This window comes from Phoenix dactylifera, chromosome 6, assembly GCF_051530095.1.
Source record: "Phoenix dactylifera cultivar Ajwa chromosome 6, Ajwa_hap1_PhDact_Kaust_v1.1, whole genome shotgun sequence".
Lineage (NCBI taxonomy): Eukaryota > Viridiplantae > Streptophyta > Magnoliopsida > Arecales > Arecaceae > Phoenix > Phoenix dactylifera.
Genome location: NC_143195.1, coordinates 23,036,321 through 23,053,254, shown reverse-complemented (window position 1 = coordinate 23,053,254; position 16,934 = coordinate 23,036,321). Strand labels below are relative to the sequence as shown.

The window sequence follows — 16,934 nt, the reverse complement described above, 5'->3', positions numbered from 1 at the left end:
CATATCGACACTCTGTCAGTGGAGATTATATATTGTGTGGAGTGATTGATTAAAACCCCGTTTGATTTTGATGAGCTCAAAGCATTTGAGTATATCGTGTGATTACTAATGAATTCAATTGAGTGTTTCAGTGAAAATCCTGCTCAAGTGTTTCTAGACATGGTTTACAGTATTTTGGATAAGTTAAGAAGTCTGCTGAACCAATGTCTGAGACTCGAGTCGACTCCCGAGTTTCACGAGTCGACTCCAAGCGTATCAAGGTCACTGGCACGAGCTCGAGTCGACTCCTAATCAGTATGAGTCGACTCCGACTGAAAACAGACAGAAGGATAGAAGAGCAGTCTTTCAGATCTGAGATTCGAGTCGACTCCAGTGGAACGCGAGTCGACTCCCAGCGGTGCACAAAGAAAAAGTCAGAGAGTGTTTTATGGACTCTGAGATTCGAGTCGACTCCCGCATTACGCGAGTCGACTCCAAGATTGTGCGACCATCAACAGAGAAAACCATGTTACTGCCACTGAGATTCGAGTCGACTCCCAGACAGCTCGAGTCGACACCAAGACAAGCTTCACGTCAAAAGGCAGAAGACCAACTTTCGGAAACTGAGAGCCGAGTCGACTCCAAGGAAGTTCGAGTCGACTCCAAGACTGGATGAGCCAAAAGACAGAGAATCGGGAGTTCGGGCTCTGAGATTCGAGTCGACTCCCAGGACAGTCGAGTCGACTCGAGAGGGCAAAATTCAAATTTGTATCCACGGTCTACAGAGGAAAAGCCGACTCCAAAATTGCCAGGTCAGCGCCAGAAGTTGGCGAGTCGACTCCGGGCCAAGACGAGTCGACTCCCAGTCGTGACGGCAACTTTAATTCAAACTTGGAACAGTTGCCGAGTCGACTCCTGAAAAGCTTGAGTCGACTCCCGCTACAGCCGAGTCGACTCCTGATCGCGCGAGTCGACTCCAACCCACCAACGGTCACATTGTCAGGCTGCGCAGAGTGTGCAGAACGGCCAGAAAAAGTGGAGTAACGGCTAGTTTCCGTGGGGGTTGGCTTAAATAGCCACAGAAGACTGTAGCAAAATAGAGAACATACATTCCACTCCAAGCATTCAAGTCTTCAAGCTTTGCAAGTGCTCTTCAACGAGAAAAAGGGGAGATCAGCATTTACTGCGCCACCAACTTCTCCCCAGCATTCAAAGCTTCCTCCTCCTACATTCAAGTCGATCACTCATCCAAGAGGAGACCAGAGTCAAGAAGCCATTCCTCTACTTAAGCTTAAAAGCGTTTGAGGGCTTCTAAACTCATCCTTGAATATATTGTTTCATACCTGCTTTTGAGAAGCTTATTTTCTGTTTTCTTTCTACTACGTGTATTTACTTGGTTCAATCGGGGGATTGAATCAAGGGGATAAAGGTTAGTTGGTGAGCCAGTTTTAAAACCAACGTGTGAAAGGGTTTGATTGTGAGCCCGGGAAAACAATCGGGGTTGGTTCTAGTCGGTGAGCCTGGGAAAACCGACCGAGTTCGTTGTTAGCTCGTAAAACAACAAGTTTGGTTGTGAGCTTGCAAAACAACCGGCTGTAATCCAAGGGGGTTATAGTGTATTCCCAAGAGAAACTTGGGGAGTGGACGTAGGAGCAAGGGATAGCTCCGAACCACTATAAAACTTGTGTTTGTGATTGATTGTCTCTTCCTCTTCTCATTTCATATTGCTCACAGCACATAGTAATTAATTAAATAACTTGGCATAGTTTTTAATTAATCATCCATAACGTTTTAAATTATCCAAATTGTTTTAAAACCCAATTCACCCCCCCCTCTTGGGTTGTCTATCTGGGCAACAGGTGGTATCAGAGCCAAAAACTCTTCCACTCAAGAGTTAAAAGATCAAAATGACAACCCCATTTGGATCTTCTCACATTGAGGGTCAGTCCACCCAAAGACCCCCTTTCTTCAATGGATCCGACTACTCATACTGGAAGGCTAGGATGAAAATATTCATCCAAGCCCAAGACTATGAGATGTGGACCATTGTTGTAAATGGCCCATACATCCCATCCATATATATAGATGGTGTCAAGGTACCCAAACTAGAAACGGATTGGGATGAACATGACATGAGGAAGGCACAATTAAACTCTAAAGCAATGAATGTCTTCTATTGTGCCTTAGACCGTAATGAATTCAATAGGATTTCAACTTGTAATTCAGCAAAAGAAATTTGGGACAGACTTGAAGTGACCCATGAGGGCACGAATCAAGTCAAGGAATCCAAAATAAACATCTTGGTTCATAAATATGAACTATTTAAAATGGATTCAAATGAAACTATCACATCCATGTTCACTAGGTTTACTGATATTGTCAATGGCCTAAAAAGCCTTGGCAAGAACTATACTAACAGTGAGCTTGTCAGGAAAATCCTTCGATGTCTACCGAGGTTGTGGGAAGCTAAAGTGACAGCGATCCAAGAAGCTAAAGACTTGAACAAGCTTCCACTTGAGGAGCTCCTTGGATCCCTGATGACTCACGAACTCACCATGAAACAACACGAGGAAGAGTCTTCCCATAAGAAAAAGGTAATAGCTTTAAAATCTACTTCTTCTAACAAGGACTTATCTTGCAGCAGCAGCAGTGAAGAAGAAGAAGATGAGGAAGATGGTGGTGAGGCTCTTCTTGTGCGCAAATTCAAGAAATTCATCAACCACAAGAAGTCCTATCATCAAAGGAGAGGGCCCTCAAATTTCTACCGGAAGGACAAAGGTAAGGAAAGAGAAAACGAGGGGATTGGATGTTACGAGTGCAAGAAGCCGGGTCACATAAGAGCTGAATGCCCCTTACTGAAGAAGGGGAGTAAGTACAAGAAGAAGAAAGCTCTTGTCACTACACTATCCGACTCCGACTCATCATCCTCCTCTTCTGACGAGGAACAAGAAGAAAAGGCCAATTTCTGCTTCATGGCCAACGAAGACGAGGTAACTTCCGATACGCATCCTGATTTTTCTTTTGATGAACTTTATGATGCGTTCAATGAATTAATGATTGAGTATAAGAATATAAATGTTAAAAACAGAGAACTAAAAGTAACTAATCAAACTTATATTCATAAGCATGATTCATTAATTAAGGATAAAGATAATCTTACCAAAGAAAATCTAGAACTTAAGACAAGCAATCAACTTTTAATTAAGAAGACTAACACCTTAACTAAAGATAATGAAAAACTAACTAAGGAACTTTCAAACCATAAACAAGTCTTAAACAAGGATCTAACAAAAGAACTAAATGATTTAAAAACAGAAAATCAAACATTAACTAAAGAACTTAACAAATACAAACCCTTAGTTGAAAAATTTACATATAGTTCAGAAAAGTTAAACATGATACTAAATAGTCAACGTGCAGTATTTAATAAAGCAGGCTTAGGGTACAAACCAAGGAATAAGCAAAAACTTCTTAGTAATTTCTTTGTTAAAGCTGGGGAAACAAAAACTAAGAAAATCACCTGTTTCTGTTGTGGAAATATAGGACATAAAGCAAATACATGTGACTATAGGAAAAGGAAAACTAAAAGAAAAATTAAAAGGGTATGGGTTCCAAAAGGAACCAACTTGACTAACCATGAAGGACCCAAGAAAACTTGGGTACCTAAGATGACATGATTTGCTTGTGTAGGAGTGTCTTGCAGCCAAGGTCAACAAAAATTGCTGGTATTTGGATAGTGGCTGCTCAAGGCACATGACGGGTGATAAAGACCAATTTTTCACCCTTGAAGCTAAGAAGGGAGGTGTTGTGACGTTTGGAGACAACAACCAAGGTCACATCATTGGCATTGGTAAAGTTCAAATCACCCCTTCTACTTTTATAGATAATGTTAGATATGTTGATGGTCTTAAACATAACTTGTTAAGCATTAGTCAATTATGTGATAAAGGATATGATGTTATGTTTAAACCATCACTATGTATTGTAACAAATCCTAATGATAATAGTTTGGTCTTTAAAGGGATTAGACGTGGAAATGTATATGTTGTAGACCTAGAAGATCTTGCAAAACATAACCAATGTCTAGTTGTAAATGAAACCAAAGAAAATGATGCTAGTTGGTTATGGCACCGTAAGTTAGGTCATGCAAGCATGGACACAATAACTAAACTAGTTAAAAGAGACTCCGTGATAGGTTTGCCAAAATTAAAATTTGAAAAGAACAAAATCTGTGAAGCATGTCAATTTGGCAAACAATCTAGGAATTCTTTTAAATCCATAAAATGTGTCTCTACCTCTAGGCCTCTAGAATTATTACATATGGACTTATTTGGTCCTACTAGAACAACAAGCCTAGGTGGAAATAAATATGGTCTAGTTATAGTAGATGATTACTCTAGGTACACATGGGTCATGTTTCTAGCGCATAAGGATCAAGCATTTTCTATGTTTAAGAAGTTCCACAAGGAAGTAACAAATGCTAGAGAATCCTCAGTTATAGCTATTAGAAGTGACCATGGTACCGAATTCGAAAATCAATTATTTGATGAATTTTGTAGCAAAAAGGGGATAACCCATAATTTCTCAGCACCTAGGACACCACAGCAAAATGGAGTTGTTGAAAGGAAAAATAGAACACTAGAGGAAATGGCTAGAACGATGTTATGTGAAAGTAACCTCCCTAAGTATTTTTGGGGAGAAGCCATTAATACTTCTTGCCATATATTAAATAGAGTTCTATTAAGACCCATCATAAAGAAAACACCATATGAACTGTGGAAAAACAGAAAACCAAAGGTTAACTATTTTCATGTTTTTGGATGTAGGTGTTTTGTACATAATAATGGGAAAGATAATCTAGGGAAATTTGACCCTAAATCTGATGAAGGAATATTCCTAGGTTATTCTACAACTAGTAAAGCCTATAGAATCTTTAATAAAAGAACTCTAGTTATAGAAGAATCCATACATGTTGTTTTTGATGACTCTAGTGACATCTCATCTAGTAAGAAGGTTAATTTTGATGATGATATTGAAATACTTGAAGAAAAGATAGATGAGATGGGATTACGAGATGATAATCAAAAGTTGATTGAAGGAGAATCATCAAACCAAGAGCCTATAGTGGATCATGGGCTAACTAAAGCTTGGAGGTATGCTCACGGGCATCCTAAGGAACTAATTCTAGATGATCCATCACAACCGGTTAGGACTAGAGCATCCCTTAGGAATATGAATAATCATCTAGCCTTTGTTTCACACTTTGAGCCCAAACATATAGAAGAAGCCGAAAATGATGTAAATTGGATAAATGCAATGCAAGAAGAACTAAACCAATTTACTAGAAACAAAGTGTGGGATCTAGTAGAGAGACCTTCTGAATATCCAATTATTGGTACAAAATGGATATATAAAAATAAGCTAGATGAAAATGGAATTGTTATACGGAATAAGGCTAGACTAGTAGCAAAGGGTTATAATCAAGAAGAAGGTATAGACTTTGATGAAACCTTTGCTCCCGTAGCTAGACTTGAGGCTATTAGACTATTATTAGCATATGCATGCTCTAAAGATTTCAAACTATTTCAAATGGATGTAAAGAGTGCATTTTTAAATGGGTATATTAATGAGGAGGTGTATGTAGAACAACCTCCTGGTTTCGAAAATCATCAATACCCTAATCATGTGTATAAACTAAACAAAGCACTTTATGGGTTAAAACAAGCACCTAGAGCATGGTATGAGAGACTTAGTAAATTCCTATTAGAACATGAATTCTCTAGGGGAAATGTAGACACAACATTATTTCTGAAAAGACAAAATAAGGATATGTTGTTAGTACAGATTTATGTTGATGATATCATTTTCGGTGCCACTAACAATCGCCTCTGCGAAGAATTTGCTGATTTGATGCAGAGTGAGTTTGAAATGAGCATGATGGGAGAACTGAACTACTTCCTCGGGCTTCAAATCAAACAATCTGAAGAAGGCATCTTCATCAATCAAGTAAAATATATCAAGGAGATGCTCAAGAAGTTTGATATGGAGGGAAACAAATCAATCAGCACCCCCATGAGCTCATCATGTAAGTTAGACCAAGATGAATCAGGTAAATCCGTCGATCAAAAACTTTATAGAGGTATGATAGGTTCTTTACTGTATCTTACTGCAAGTAGACCTGATATTATGTTTAGTGTGTGCATGTGTGCTAGATATCAGGCTAATCCTAAAGAATCACACCTAGCTGCAGTTAAAAGAATCTTTAAATACTTAATAGGAACTAAGAACATAGGACTGTGGTACTCTAAAGAATCTAGCCTAAACTTAATAGGGTACACAGATTCAGACTTCGCTGGATGTAAACTTGATAGAAAAAGTACCAGCGGGTCTTGTCAATTTCTAGGAGAAAACCTAATCTCATGGTTTAGCAAGAAACAAAACTCGGTTGCATTATCCACTGCAGAAGCTGAATATGTTGCAGCCGGGAGTTGTTGTGCTCAAATCTTATGGATTAAACAACAATTAGAAGATTATGGCATTAAACAAGATGAAATCCCCATTAATTGTGATAACACAAGTGCCATAAATCTAACTAAAAATCCAATTCAACACTCAAGAACTAAACACATTGAGATAAGACATCACTTCATAAGAGATCATGTATTGAATGGTGATGTGTCACTCCACTTTGTGTGTACTGATAATCAATTAGCAGATATTTTCACAAAACCCCTAAGTGAAGAGAGATTTAGTGTGCTTAGAAGGGGATTAGGAGTGATTGATCCATCCTAGTGGGAGTTACCACTAGATTAATTGATTTTGATGATGAGAATGAGGTTAAAAGAGAGTTTCTATTCAATGATCATCATATCAGTCCTTAATTAGGTGATTTTCCCTCATTTGGCGCGATTATAGCAAGAGTTTTAAGTGCGTGCCAAGGTTAGAGACGACTCGAGTAAGTTTCAGAGCCGGCTCCTAAGGGGGAGTCGACTCGCGCATTTGCGGGAGTCGACTCGCAAAGCTGGCAGCAAAAGGGGAGTCGACTCGCGCATATTCTGGAGTCGACTCGAGGTCGAGTCGACTCGCGACTCAGGGGAGTCGACTCGCAGTCGGGATCCGACTTTTTAACCCTAGGTTTGTCGTTTCGCAAACACTTTTCCTCAAGCCGCCACTGTTCACAAAGCCCTAGAGCCGACTCCTAGGTCATCCCCGATCGTCTCCAAGCCTTTTTCCCGTCGATTCTTCGCCGGACATTGAGTTTCCATCCGTTCCTAGGTCATTTCCGGTCCGTCCCGAGCTTCCTCTGTCCGTCCTTCATCGTCCTCAAGGTATTTTTATTCCCGTTTAGGTCAAGATGCCTCGTAAGGCCGTCGTTAGGAAGAGGTCCCGTCCCGCGGCCGTTCCCGAGCGGCGCTCCAAGGCGCGGCATGATCCCGCGAGGCAACCACCTCCGGATCGTTCCCCGCCTAGGGAGGTTCATGTTAGGCCATTGGCCGGGAAGGCCGTCTCCACCGGGAGGTATGTCGATTTTGACTTCCTCTCCCGGGAAGGGTTCACCATAGGCGATAGGCTTAGAGCCCAGGGTCTAGAGTACTTCCTCACCTTGGACCTTCCCACCTATCCTGGCCTAGTTCAAGAGTTCTATAGTACCGTCCATCGGGGAGATGGAGGTATTGAGGGCACGGTATTAGGTGTCCCATTACGTGTCACGGAGGATCTCGTTGCCCATATCCTCCACCTCCCACTGGTAGGGGTAGCTCCTGCACATCCTGAGGATAGATTTGAGGCCCTTACGATCGTCTTAGGGCAGCCACCTCAGTCCCCCCTAGATGAGGTATCTGCTAGCTCACTTCCTATTGAAGTGAGAATCCTCTTGAGCATTCTATCCAGGTCCATCTTCCCTAAGACAGGAAGATTTGATTTTGTGAATGAGAGGGACCTAGCTATTATGTCTTACATTCTTCAGGACACCCCGGTCAACTTCCCCAAGCTGATTTATAGGTATATGTGTGAGCCTTTAGATAGACCTAGGCTCTCCCTCCCATACGGGATGATATTCACTCTCCTGTTTAGGCAGTACGAAATTTCCATTCCTGAGAGGGAACCCTCTCGTGCCTTGCGATGGACTGATCGCTTGGGTACGGGGACCATGCACAGGATGGAATTTCGGAAGAAAGACGGGATCTGGGTCAGGAAGTCCACTCTCACTGCTCAGACCACCAGACCATCACCCAGTCCTGAGCCAGACTCTGATTACCCAGACTCTCCACATCATCCAGACCTTCCATCCACTCCTCCTGCTCCTACCACCTCTGCCGGACCTTCCTCCTCAGCTCCACCATCTATGGAGGTCCGTATTGATCCAGAGCAGCTCCGAGAGCTGCGGCAGGAGATCGTCCGAGATTTGAGGGACGAGCTGCTCCGGGAGCTCCGAGGTTCCGTGCCAGCTGCCACTCCTGCACCCACTCCTGCACCCACTCCATCCTCCGCATTGGTGCCATCCTTGACAGCCGTGACAGACATGACGGCTAAAGTGCGGGAAGAGATATATAATATCAGGGATTTGATGCAGGCCCAGTTCCGCAACATGAGGGAGATCAAGAGCACCACTCGACAGTTTCGAGAGGAGATAGGCCGTGACATGCACACCACTACCGAGGGGGCCGAGCGCTTGTCGAATGTGATTGTCGGCAAGCTGGACGCACTTCAGACCTCAGTGACTGGGCTTCAGACGTCGGTGACTGAGCTCTCCACTATGCACAGCAGAGCCACCTCGTCTATCATCACACAGCTTAGCCATGTCACAGAGGCAGTCGCCCTCCTCATGGAGCGGAGCAGATTGGGAGGAGGAGCCACATCCTCCAGAGGAGGAGACGCATCCTCGAGAGGGGGAGCTACATCCTCGAGGAGGACATAGATGATTTTGAGTTGTGTTTTATCTTCTTTTGTATTGTTTTTGCCTTACTTATAGTATGCTCAAATGTATTCACCTTCATATCAATACAATGAGTAGACATCTTATCTTTATTTCTGTGCCAATTGACTGTGCCATTTGATGTTTGATTGTGCCATTTGTGCCATTGATTGTGTGTGTGATTACCTCCTTTTTGATATGATGACAAAAAGGGGGAGAAATATGTATAAAATATGTAATAAGGGGAGAAATATGGTTAAAATATGTAAAAGAACTCTTAAAAACACACACAAATTTGTTCTAAGTGGATTCGGTACCTCGAGGCTCATTATCTCTCTTTTGGGGCTCCTAATGGAGTAATCTCCAGAATCTATTCAAGGGATATTCGGAGATTAGCTTAATCGTACTCAAGAACAAATTGACAGATTTTCCCTCTAAAAACAAAAAATTCAGTTCAAAAATTTCAAAGCATTAAAAGGAAATTCAGAAAACTAAAACTAGTTGAATGCATATGTTGAGGGGGAGAATCTGAATTTTAATCAAGATAAATCATTGATAACATATAAGCCAAACAATTGATTGCATAATATGGAGGCTTATATAATTCCAAATGAAAGGGGGAGCTTTAACTCCGAAATTTAAATGTTTCACACCTTTCAAACTTGGATAAATTAAATTTTCAGACATTTGAATTCACTTGTGAATTTTATTTCATTATTTATTGAGCAATTCATTTTACGTATACTCAAAGTTTTGTCATCATCAAAAAGGGGGAGATTGTGGAGTGATTGATTAAAACCCCGTTTGATTTTGATGAGCTCAAAGCATTTGAGTATATCGTGTGATTACTAATGAATTCAATTGAGTGTTTCAGTGAAAATCCTGCTCAAGTGTTTCTAGACATGGTTTACAGTATTTTGGATAAGTTAAGAAGTCTGCTGAACCAATGTCTGAGACTCGAGTCGACTCCCGAGTTTCACGAGTCGACTCCAAGCGTATCAAGGTCACTGGCACGAGCTCGAGTCGACTCCTAATCAGTATGAGTCGACTCCGACTGAAAACAGACAGAAGGATAGAAGAGCAGTCTTTCAGATCTGAGATTCGAGTCGACTCCAGTGGAACGCGAGTCGACTCCCAGCGGTGCACAAAGAAAAAGTCAGAGAGTGTTTTATGGACTCTGAGATTCGAGTCGACTCCCGCATTACGCGAGTCGACTCCAAGATTGTGCGACCATCAACAGAGAAAACCATGTTACTGCCACTGAGATTCGAGTCGACTCCCAGACAGCTCGAGTCGACACCAAGACAAGCTTCACGTCAAAAGGCAGAAGACCAACTTTCGGAAACTGAGAGCCGAGTCGACTCCAAGGAAGTTCGAGTCGACTCCAAGACTGGATGAGCCAAAAGACAGAGAATCGGGAGTTCGGGCTCTGAGATTCGAGTCGACTCCCAGGACAGTCGAGTCGACTCGAGAGGGCAAAATTCAAATTTGTATCCACGGTCTACAGAGGAAAAGCCGACTCCAAAATTGCCAGGTCAGCGCCAGAAGTTGGCGAGTCGACTCCGGGCCAAGACGAGTCGACTCCCAGTCGTGACGGCAACTTTAATTCAAACTTGGAACAGTTGCCGAGTCGACTCCTGAAAAGCTTGAGTCGACTCCCGCTACAGCCGAGTCGACTCCTGATCGCGCGAGTCGACTCCAACCCACCAACGGTCACATTGTCAGGCTGCGCAGAGTGTGCAGAACGGCCAGAAAAAGTGGAGTAACGGCTAGTTTCCGTGGGGGTTGGCTTAAATAGCCACAGAAGACTGTAGCAAAATAGAGAACATACATTCCACTCCAAGCATTCAAGTCTTCAAGCTTTGCAAGTGCTCTTCAACGAGAAAAAGGGGAGATCAGCATTTACTGCGCCACCAACTTCTCCCCAGCATTCAAAGCTTCCTCCTCCTACATTCAAGTCGATCACTCATCCAAGAGGAGACCAGAGTCAAGAAGCCATTCCTCTACTTAAGCTTAAAAGCGTTTGAGGGCTTCTAAACTCATCCTTGAATATATTGTTTCATACCTGCTTTTGAGAAGCTTATTTTCTGTTTTCTTTCTACTACGTGTATTTACTTGGTTCAATCGGGGGATTGAATCAAGGGGATAAAGGTTAGTTGGTGAGCCAGTTTTAAAACCAACGTGTGAAAGGGTTTGATTGTGAGCCCGGGAAAACAATCGGGGTTGGTTCTAGTCGGTGAGCCTGGGAAAACCGACCGAGTTCGTTGTTAGCTCGTAAAACAACAAGTTTGGTTGTGAGCTTGCAAAACAACCGGCTGTAATCCAAGGGGGTTATAGTGTATTCCCAAGAGAAACTTGGGGAGTGGACGTAGGAGCAAGGGATAGCTCCGAACCACTATAAAACTTGTGTTTGTGATTGATTGTCTCTTCCTCTTCTCATTTCATATTGCTCACAGCACATAGTAATTAATTAAATAACTTGGCATAGTTTTTAATTAATCATCCATAACGTTTTAAATTATCCAAATTGTTTTAAAACCCAATTCACCCCCCCCTCTTGGGTTGTCTATCTGGGCAACATATTGGCATATTGAATCCTATCAATGAGGGTTATATGTTGGCATATCGATACCTTGCCAGTGGGGGTTATATGTTAGCATATCGACACCCTACCAATGGGGATTATACGTTGGCATTTTGATGAGCTCATAGTCTGGCCTAGCCAGAGCGTATAAATGTGGTCATAGTTAATGACTATCAAGATGAACTTGATGATTTAAAATATAATTAATTTATAAAACAAGAATCAACGGCTGGATAGCGTATCAATTTGATCTTGAATCAATGTATTTTGTATGCTTAATTTTAGTATATTATTATTATTATTATTATTATATTTTATTTTTTGATTGGTCTAGCTAAAGTGTTCATTGCTTACTGAGTTGTCTAGCTCATTATATAATTTTTACTATTTTTACAGATCGGAGGCGTAACAATTAATATGATATTAGAGCATAAGTAGATAAATTATAAGTTATAAAATCAGACATAATATGTGTGTAGGTGGGTAGACACTAGGGATATTGGGATGTTAGATTATGATGATTGTGACAAATTATTATAAATAATTTGAAATTAACTAATAAGCTTATTTGGGTATGCTACTATCTGATGGACAAAGGTTAGGAAGCCTCCATGTCGGATGAGAAAAACTATTAGTGGTGCTACTGGTAAGGCACCAAACTAGCAAGATGGCAGCACTCCTCAACAGGTCGATGGCACCCATCAGCAGGAGGGAGTCATCGATCTTGCCAGGGATACTCAGAGAGGACAACAAGATCCGGGCTTAGGTTAGGTTATGCAGACCTTAGTTGGTGTGATACAGATGCAACATCAGGTGCAGCTGCAATTGCTCCAATAGCAATAGGTTCAACAACAGAAAATGTAGTTGCACCATGCATAGCAGCAGCAAGGACGAGGGGAGCAGTACGAGGAGCATAGTAATACAGCTAAGTTTAAAAAGCTAGCCCCTCCCGCTTTCAAGGAAACTACGGAACAATTGGAAGCTGAAAATTGGCTTACGAAGATGGAGAAAACATTCGCCATTTCGAGATAACATGATGATGAGAAGATTCTTAATGCATCATACATATTGCAAGGTGAGGCATTCAACTGGTGGCAGATGCTGGAATATAAATATGAGCAAGATAAGGAGCACTCACTTAAGAAAGATTCTAAGGAGCATTCTATGATAAGTATTTCCCTCGAAGTGTAAGGACACAGAAAGAGCAAAAATTTATTCATCTTAAATAAAGGAATATGGTTGTTGTAGAATATGAAGTTAAATTTACTGAGGTAGCCAATTTATACCAAGGTTAGTCGAGAATGAGTTAGATCGAGTGCATAAATTTGAGATGGGCCTAAGGACCGAAATAAGGAAACAAGTAGTGCCATACAAATTGACTACCTATGCAGTTTTGGTAAACAAGGCTCTGATAATTGAAAGGGAAGTTAATGAAGAATGGGAAGAAAGATAAAGGAATCAAAAGAAGAGGAATAGGTCAAATGAATCTAAGGGATAGAGCAATAGAAACACCAACAGTTGAAACAAGAGATCAACGAGTGACAACCCTGAGCAAATGAATAGCAATAAATATTCTAAATGTGGTGAAAATCATGCTCTAAATGATTATCATTGGAAAACCAATGCATGCTTTGGTTGTAGATAGAAGGGTCATAAAATAGCTGAATGCCCTCAAAGGAAGGAGAATCAATATATGCAGACAACTGAACAAATTAAGGGGGGAAGCTAGAAGCTCCAAACCCAAGGAAAGGTTTATGCTCTCATGCAGCAAGATGCATAGGCTTCTGATGCGTTAGCGACAAGTATTAATCTAGTTCCAGTATTTATTGTTTAGTCATGCCCACTACTTTTTGTTAGACGACTTATTATGTTGCTCGAAAAAGATTAAGTGGCTCTATAACATTCTTTGATTAATTGTCAAAAGAAGAATATAAACTTTTAAATTTCGAAAGTGTTCACAAGGAATAACATATAGCAATACATGTACTAATAATTAGGTAATTTTACAAAACCCTAGACTTGACACGAGTATGTTGTGGTTTAAATTATGTTGTGTAGCAAAAAAGTAGTGAATTGAATTATTTTGATACTGGTCAGATAACATGACTTTAGTTTGAGAAGTTTTATGACTTAACTTGGAAGAAGTATCATCTATTCTTTGAACTATAGGTACAAAAATTTCATAGATAATTTTTTTTTTTAGGAGGGGAAGAATGTAAGACCCAGTGCACTGGCCTGGTCCACTTGACCATCCCAACCTTTTTTGGCCCCAAAAAAAAAGAATTTTGGCACGTGCCATGCACGTGCCTGGAGGGAAGAGACTGCCGATTGGAGTCTTCTTCCCCTCCGAGAAGGTTGGATGGAATCCAACTCTAAACCGAATTCTAGTTGCAGCCAAGCTCTATTTAGAGCTCCTTCCCATCTTCTCTTTCACCCCACCAAAGCAACAACCCCAATCGGAGCTCATCGCCAGAGAAAGTCCTAAGCCTTTCTCTCTTCCCCACTTTCTTTCTCTTATTCTTTCTCTTATTTCTCTCTTTGTAAAATTTCTCTTTTGACTCATGGGCCAGACATATTGATTTATCTCGGTTGACCCGTGCCATTGACAACCAAACCCAGACCCCTAATTAAACCCGAACTGAGATTCTCTCTTCTCCATTATTTCTCTCTTATTTCTCTCTCTAATGAACTTTCTTTCTCTACTTTCTCTCTTTCAAGATATTGAATCTAAATATGGCATTCTCTTCATAATTCTGGATCAACCTTAGTGAAGGGCCTTGATCCATGTTCGGCGAGTGGCACGCCGGCCCCACCCTAGCTCTTGCCAAATACTATTAGATTTGATCACCTTCGATCTCTATTGAACCATCTATGCCCTAGTCCGAATATGATTCAATAAAATCATCTTGATTGGGCCGACCGAGATGCTAGACACTCTTATTTAGTCAGCTCTATGAGGATGTTGAAATTTAGAATTTTTATTTTTAAAATAATTATGGTGAAATTTTAATGAAAAATATAACTTTTGGAATATTAGGCTCTAAAAAAAAGTTTTGGGATTAATTGAATCCATTAATTGCATTGCATTCGCAAGGTAAGCAATGTATCTCTTTTTCAGATGATTAGCTATTGTTATTGTTTGGTCTTAATGGATTGGAGCATGGTCAAAAATTAACCTTGGTCCAGACAGATCAAAATACAATAATTGTGATAGCTAAGTGGTATAGGAACCCTTCCTATACACATATATTTACTACAGTGCAGTTTATATCTTTGGCAAAAGAGAACGATTGATCTTTTCTTGCAGCATTGACCGTTAGATTGCACCCCAAACAAATCTCAATCACTCCATTTATCTGCCTGCGTAGATTTTGAAGTGACCATTGCACAATCCAAGGGTGGATTTGCACAAAGAGAGGTGAATCCTTCTTTCATATGAAAGATAAATTCCCATTCTATATTTACCAATGGGCCTTGCCTTGTTCGCTGCCTAATCTGACACTCTAGTAGCTTCCCTAAAATGTGTCGAAAGGGATTGTGTTAATATTTAGGAACCGAGGAGTTATAATATTATATGATAGTCATTAGATATCAAAAGCCTCCCTTGATCTATTAAGCAGCTAGATCTATAACAACCCAGGACCTCATACAAAATGGCTAGTCATAAGGTATTATTTGGATTCTTTGATCCTGTATAAGTATCCAAGATCTATCTAACGAATAACCGATGTGGGACTAAACACACGCTCGCACGAGTCCTCGCATACTCTCTTTGTTTAAGCCCTAATATCCCTCATTAGGCTAAGGATTCAAATCCATTCATATCTAATCACAAACACCAAGATCGGCTCGTGGTCAACCCCAAAGGATATGTACTACAGTGTCCCCTAGTCCATATAGGTTATGGATCGGGTCCGCTCTGATACTATTTGTAATAATTTAGTATCTCACCCAAAAGAGTTTTCTGATATATAAGTACCCAAAATCTACCTAGCGAATAACTAATGTGACACTAAACACATTCAGCTTATACGGTGCATCCAGGAGGCACTAAGATGCATCGAAATTTAAAGAAACATTTTTAGTGAAGTAGTATGAAAAAGGATATTGCTCGATTTGTAGCTCAGTGTCTCGTATGTTAACAGGTAAAAGTAGAGTATTCGAGACCCGCTAGACCATTGCAGTCTCTTCTTATTTCTCAATGGAAGTAGGATCATCTCTCTATAGATTTGTGTTTGGCTTGCCAAAAACCTCATTGGGTAATGATGTAGTGTGAGTAATTGATGATCGGCTAACTAAATCAGCACACTTCTTACCATTTAGAGTCAGTTTCTCTTTAAAGAACTTGGCAGGTTTATATATAGAACAAATTGTGAGGCTGCATGAGGTTTCAGTTTCTACTATGTCAGATAGAGACAATAGATTTGTATCACAGTTTTGGAGGAGTCTTTATAAAGCCCTTGGAACCAAATTGAGCTTTAGCACAACCTTCCACCCCTAAACCAATGGACAGTTAGAAAGGTCCATCCAGATTTTAGAAGATATGCTGAGAGCTTATGTCATAAATTTAGGAGATGCATGGGATAGTCACTTGTTACTAATAGAGTTTGCCTACAATAGTAGTTATCAAGCAGGCATACAAATGGCTTCTTTTGAGGTGTTGTATGATAGGAAGTGCCAATCTCCTTTTTGTTGGGATGATGTGGGCAAAAAAAAATTATTAGGCCCGGAGATAGTGCAACAAACTATAGCTAAGGTGCACGTGATCAGAGAATGACTTCGTACAGCCCAGAGCCGACAAAAGAGTTATGTTGATAATAGAAGGATGGAGCTGGAATTTCAAATTGGAGATAATGTTTTCTCGAGAGTGTCACCCACTAAAGGTGTGATGAGATTTAGGATTCATGATAAATTGAGCCCAAGGTTTGTTGGTCCATTTGAGATTTTGGATAAGGTTGGAGAGGTGGCATACTAACTGGCTTTACCAACAGCTTTAGCCAGTGTGCACAACATATTGTTGAGTTACGCCCCACGCGATGCGACGATCGCAGTGGAACACTACAAGAAAATGGGGTTTTATCGACCCTTTTTTGCCGACGCTTTTTACAAGCATCGGCAATTTTCCGTTCAGCCCCAACATATGCCGACGCTTTGTAAAAGCGTCGGCCATAGACGACGCTAATTAGCATCGGGCCCTTCCCCTCCTCCTTCCTCCTTTCCAACGATGAACCGTACATATTAATAATTAGTACCTCTTCCCTCCTCGTGCTCGCCTCCATCTTCTTCTTCTACTCCTTCGTCGCCTCTCTCGAGAAGTTCCTCACCTCCCGACGCCCTATCTCCGCCGGATCTTCCTCCGTCGCGGCCGACGCGGGCGGAGCCGCGGTAAAAGCGCTCGATGACAAGATCTGGGGGAAGGAAACAGGGAGGCTTTATGGGGATCCGGCGGATCCGTGG

At 41.1% G+C, this 16,934-nt stretch overlaps 1 protein-coding gene across 1 annotated transcript in view; it reads left to right on the top strand.

The window, feature by feature from the left end:
• Positions 1-3,656, top strand: part of LOC149753355 (uncharacterized) — a 100,154-nt gene extending 96,498 nt beyond the window's left edge. The window contains exon 2 of the mRNA XM_089923901.1: positions 25-3,656. Within this exon, the coding sequence (XP_089780027.1) occupies positions 1,887-3,656 (1,770 nt within the window). The 5' untranslated portion in view covers positions 25-1,886. The remainder of the gene's footprint in view (positions 1-24) is intronic.
• The last annotated feature ends 13,278 nt before the right edge of the window (positions 3,657-16,934 follow it).